The 6,160-nt window shown below is 44.5% G+C and overlaps 1 protein-coding gene across 1 annotated transcript in view; it reads left to right on the top strand.

Annotated features, from left to right (window-relative positions):
• Positions 1–606: 606 nt before the first annotated feature.
• Positions 607–6,160, top strand: part of GLRA1 (glycine receptor alpha 1) — an 82,462-nt gene continuing 76,908 nt past the window's right edge. The window contains exon 1 of the mRNA XM_034999619.1: positions 607–662. Coding sequence (XP_034855510.1) covers positions 607–662 — 56 coding nt within the window. The remainder of the gene's footprint in view (positions 663–6,160) is intronic.

The following is a 6,160-nucleotide window of genomic DNA, read 5'->3' as shown; positions in this document are numbered from 1 at the left end:
CAGACCAGCACGCAGGCAGGGGAACGAGATTCCGGGACTCGGTCGCGATGCGCCAGCCTGGCACATTCTCCGGGATTTCACTGAAGGCAGCACCGTCAATCGCTTCCCCTCGCCCCTAACCCCCTCAGGCCAGCCCAGGGGCATAAAGCCCAGCTCTCTCTACCCAAATGCTCGCCCAACCTAAGGTCCGAGGCCAGCGCTCTGATCGCCACAAAAGATTTTTTTTTCCTTGCATGGAGCTGGCCGTTTAAACAGAAAAACAGGGGTAAAAAAGAAAATATACCCACCCCCAAACGTGCCTCCCCAGCGCCGCAGGGAGCCAACAGACAAGCTGGAGTTTAACAAACAGCAATACTCTTCGCGCTCCTGAAAAGCAGGGCTGGACGCTCTCCGTGGTGCTGAAACGCTTCGCGGCTGCCTCTGTCCGTGGTACCTACAGACCCCTCGTTCCAATTTCCCCTGGGGCTCTTCCTCCGCGCCCCGGTTCTCCACCTCCCCTTAGCATCTGGATTATTTTTTCAATAGCGCTCGCTGGTTTTGTAAGTGCCGATTTGAAACATTTTTGCCCCCATAACTCGTGGACTACAAAGCACAAGGACCTGAAAAATGTACAGCTTCAATACTCTTCGACTCTACCTTTGGGAGACCATTGTATTCTTCAGGTATGCAATTTTCTACTGACCACATCGCTGTAATGGAAATGGGGGAAAGGAGCACTGAGGCTGATTCTGTCAGTGATCCCCCCCATTTGGGGGGAGGGGGCTGTTGTATACCGCTGCAATCGGGTCTTTCCATCCCCCGCTCCCCCACCCCACCCCGCCCGCAGGGTGTCTGGCTTGTGCGTGGAGGTCTGAGACAGTCGCTGCTCTGGCAGCTGTTTGCCTGTTTTTTGTGATTTGTTTGTCCTTCCATCTGCTATACCCCTGCCCTATCACTGGCCCCCAGCCCCTCTGCATATTGGCTCTCACTGGGCTGAGGACTTTAAGGGGAAGCTTTAGGAGTTACTCAGTTTAATTAGGACTGCATTCTCTCTAACCGCAGTGCCGAAAACCTCAGCTCTCCCGTCTGGGAGCCAAGTGACAACTAGCGGTGACGGGGAAGGTTGCACTCGAACTTGCTGGACACAGAACATTTTATTTTTCTCTCCTTTTTTTGTTGTTGTTTTCTTTTTCTGCGGGGGGGCGGGTGGAGAGTGGGGGGGGTTGCTGAGGCTTAGTGCTTGGAAACAATAGTGTTATGACCTCAGGTTGTAAAGCCCTGAACTTGGGTGCAGAGTGAATCTACTTAGGAACAGATCCTGGGAAACATTCCCTTTTGAAACTTTGACTTCCTCCTCTCACCCACTCACCTTTTCAAACTCTACTTTGTTAGCTGCAGATCCTGAACTGATGGACAATTCTTGTTTGTTTTGTTTAATTTATGTCTGTCCCTCAGTCTGTAGCTGAGTTCCCTCACCCGTTATCTCCCAGGTTAAAATTTTCTGCCTACAGGCTTAGCATTCTATGTTAGTACAAGTGAAAAGTGAAAAATCACCTCTTCGGGAAGCATTGGAATAGATAGTCCTTTGTAAGTGGGTGAATCAGCCATCGTCAGAGATGGTTATGATAAATTCCATTTATATGAATTGAAAAATTTTTTTCTTCTTCCATGACCCGCAGGGATCATTAATCTTTCTCATTTTAGATACCTGCCTCTCATGTTTTACCATGGCATGGTATTAACAGTCATTTGAAAAACCCATTCTAGGTTATTTTTAAAAATAAGTAACCACCAAATATTCTCTCCATCATAAACCAGCAACTAATTCTTGGTTTTCCTTTTAACATTGTAGAGAATTCTGCATATGAATTGTTGGTTTGACTAACCTGTCGATTGGTTTATTAAATGAATGACACCTCCCCCAGACCCCAGACTGTAAGGGTCTATATGTCAACCACTCTTCATGTCTTTCTCTTGAGATGAAGAAAAGACCCCCTCCTTCCCTGCGATACCCAATGCTAAAGCTTCTAATGTCCAGCTCAAATAATTCTTTGATAGGCCATAGTCCTGCCCACAGCTCAGAATGCAAATAGTCAGGGAGTCAGATAGAATGAAAAAAGTGCAACAATCCAGGGCCTTGTGAATTGTAGTGAAATGTAGCTACTTTATGGGGGAAAGGGCAGGAAGTATCCTCTTAACAATATCAAATCCATTCTCCCCTACATACATACAGAACTGTAAAATGCTTGGAGGTGGGGTACTTGGTAACATTTGTATGCAAATTGATTCTCTGGCTTACCGAGACAGAACTGAACCAGAAAGATTAAAGAGCAAATTAATAGGACCAAGCACATCACCTCCCATACACACACCCGATTCCTTTTTTCTTGATGAACAGTATGCTTGATTTTCTTCTCCCCGACCTTGTCTTTCACAAAAGGGAGACACAGTCTAAAAGGTTTGCATTGTAATCATTTTGATAACACTATGAATCCACCGTGTTAATTCTTTAAGTAAACTGGTGGTGGCCCGTCAGAAAGGCTCACTCTACATCTCCTTCCCCTACGTGTGTCAAGGCATATCTGAGCTACAATGTATATGGGATTCTGTGTTTATAGGGAAGAAGAGTCATGACTTTGGAGAGCTGGGAAGGGATTGGTACTATTGCACTTTCAAAATACAGGAATGGCTACATCATCTGAGGAGTAAATGTTGTTTCAGAAATGTTCTGAAACATAAAATAATAAAACTAGGAACTGAACTAGGGAAATACCCTCAGGAATTTTTCAGAGAGATGGAGAAAAAAAGGTCAAAAGGAGGGAAAGTATTGTCTTTGTGTAATTGGCACTTTCATTTCTAACTCTCTCATTTTTGAAATTTTAGGTGAAAATGCAGAAGCATTAAAATCTGGGGACTCAATAGAATTGTATGTGGGGGTAAATGGAGACGGGCAGCTCCCTAGCAGGTTCCTTGTGAATAACCTTTTCTCCCCCAAGGGACAGGCACCCATGTTGGAATAAGCCAGTCCAATCATCTCAGGCACCCAGGTACTCCTTAGATTAAATGATTCCAGCTGATCACCTTGTTGGGGAAATCTGGGGGCCAGAAAAGGAAAGGCCATCAATAACAGAAGTATCGCTGCATCAGTACATAACCAGCAAACTGGCAATAATGACGGTAACACAAAACAACAATCAAAGTGAACCAGAAATCTCCGATGGTGCCAACACAGAGACAACAACAACAAATCGAGGCCTTAGACAGAGCTGAGGGGAGAGAGACATAGGGCACTGGGAGGCACACAGCATTGCAGTGCTCATCAACTGTGACCCCATAAGTAAAATGAGGTGATTTGGCTGAAGTTCCTGCTCTGGTATTTTAAAAGCCTATGGTTCTAAAATTCCATGAGTGACATTCTAGGATTCAATAACCTAAATTTTGTCTCTTTATTTTCAGTTGGAGATGGGGCTTTATATCCAGGCTGGTCAAAAATAATAGGCAAAGATATGGTTTTTTTATGGTAGAAGCACATTCCTTTCAAACCTCCTTTTCAAGCCAAAGGGAACTTGCTTTGATTCCCAGAGCCTTTACAGTGCCTTATGGCTAGAAGGGCCTCAGGAAGACCCCCAAATTTTTTTATCTTCTGAGTAATTCAAATAGACTCAGAGCATAAAACATGCTTCTCAGTCTTGGCACTATTGACATTTTGAACCGGATAATCTTCATTAGGAGGGCTGTCCTGTGCATTATAAGATGTTTAGCAGTGCCGTGGCCCCAGCCCCCACCTCCAGTCATGACAATCAAAAAGGTCTCCAGACCTTGCCAAAAATCCTGCGGTGGGGGTTGGAGTGCAAAAATTATCTGCAGTTGAGAACCACCAGTATAGAATGACCAAATATTTAATCTGCTATTCTGATGTACTAATTTTTTTAATGAAGAAAAAAGTCTAGTTTCCTTGAGAAAATGCTCCTTAAGAAACACACAAAGCACCCCAATGAAGCAAAAAGGGACCTAGCCCATGCATGCAAAGGGAATAAAGGTAGAGGAGATAAACCAAGCCTAATCCATGGCTGGCTTTCCCAGAAGATGATCAGCTTCTCTCTATGTGCCACTTCTACCTGCCATCCCAGTAGATGCTTCCTTGCACAGGGTTTTGTGCTAAATATGGCACTCATTTACAAAGAAAGGTCACTAAAACCTTGAAGGAAAGATGTTTCTATGCACACTTGGGTCAAAAGAAACATGGCAAATAGATTGTTTCATATCATCCTGGAAAACCAGGTGAATGAACTTTCCTTTGAGGTGGCCCCTCTGGCTTCTGAGTCTCCAAGCTGGCCAAGAGGGGCAGATGCCCACCTCAATCTTTTCCTCCTGGTAGCACAGCTGTATTTTCCCTCAAATCTTACCCGCTGCATTTTGGGCACACAGAAAGTATCTAAGAGCTTCTGAAATGGACCAAGGATTCTTTTCCTAAGGAAAGAAGTTTCTTGGGCAAGTTTGCACCAGGGCCAATCAAAATGTCAATCTACCCTCTTCGGGGAGCTTAGGAACCTTGAGTAAGAGAAAAGAAAGCATCACGTCTTTTATTCCCGAAGGACAGCTTAGACGAGGACCCTAGGCTGGTAAATAGTTATGAATCGGCACATAACTTCTGCATATTCACAAAACTGGTGATGACCTCTCAGGGGATATTTAGGAAATTTATTCTTGAGACCAACTTGTTATGAAAGAGGTTGCAAACATGTGGCACAGTGGAGGGAGCAGTTGGGCTGTGATTTGAAAAACCCCCATTCTAAAGTCAGCTCTGCCCCCGTCCTGCAGCATGGCTTTGACAAGTCTCTGCATCATGGGGACTCAATTTGCTCACCAATCAACTCAAATGACTGATTCCAACACCTCTAAGTTCCCTCCCACCTGGGATAAGGTCTTTATAAAAGACAGGCCCATACCCACAAAGGCTCAAAATGAATTTGCTTCAGTGCCGACGCTGCCTTCCTTTCTTCACCAGGCATGTACTTATCATGTATGGAAGCGTCCGGTCCACAACCAGGCACTCTGCGGAGGGGGCAGAGGTAACAGATGCCAGAGTCCCTGTCCTTGCAGAAAGGGGAGACACTGCTCCCTTTAAAGCTACATGAAAACGTTTTTCCTTCATCAGGGGGCCCACAGAGCTCCTCTTCAGACAGCCCTTGCACACGTCTTGCGACAGCATCACATTTATGTGGGCGTCATTAACTTTATTTCCTTCATCAGCTGGCAGAAGCCAGAATGATGTTTCAGATGGATGGCACTGTCTCCCGCCTGGCCATCTTGACGCTATTCTGCAGGTTTTCTGCTGCTTTAGGCAAAGCGGCCTTGGCCCAAAGGGCAGGAGACCTGGGATCCAGAATTTAGCTAGTGCCATGACCTTGAGAGGGTTCCGTGACCTTTCTGGCCCTCAGTTTCCCCAGCTGTAAAATGAAGGGAATCAACAAATCACTCTCTCTAAAATCATTTTCAACTGTGCCAGTTAAGGATTATCTTCTTCCAATCTCCTCCATGATAGAATAGTTTTGGTTACAAATATTGCTGCGTATTTCAATTGTTATAAGAAATAGCAATGTTGCATTATATTTGGGCTCAAAAGTCTGAAAGAATTGAGGACCTTATTAAGCAACTTCACTGTGGAGGGTTGTCCCACCCTAGATAGTGATACCTAGATTATTGACAAGTCACATAAATATGTCCGTTTCCCCAGGAAGCGCTTTGGATGATGAGAAAACATGGTGCTTGATTACTATCCCCACAGAGCTGAGGAGTGGCATGAGAAAGAGACCAAAAGTTTCTATACTTTCACCAGGGTTTCCGTTTGGGTTTTTTCCTCCCCCCATAAAAGCTATGTTTGTAAAAATCTGTTTGCCAAATCCTATTCATCATTAACTTATTTTCCCCATCTTTATTAATCAAAGGCATACATAACTGCCAGAAATACTGAACATTATAGGATAAGCGATATCGCCACACTGAGTTGACCTAAGAGAAAACAAAAGTAAAGACACGTGATGCTTTTTAGTGAGTCCATAGAGCTTTGTCAGAAGTAAATATGCAATTTGTTAGAGTCTCTGAAATGTTTAAAATGGATTCTGAATCCTCATTACTATTTCATGAACCCCCTAGATATCCAGGGACCCCATTTGGGAAA

The sequence above is a fragment of the Mirounga leonina genome, unplaced genomic scaffold (assembly GCF_011800145.1).
Source record: "Mirounga leonina isolate KUSES-001 unplaced genomic scaffold, KU_Mleo_1.0 Mir_99, whole genome shotgun sequence".
NCBI classification, from domain to species: Eukaryota; Metazoa; Chordata; class Mammalia; order Carnivora; family Phocidae; genus Mirounga; species Mirounga leonina.
This window is presented reverse-complemented; position numbering and strand designations above follow the sequence as displayed.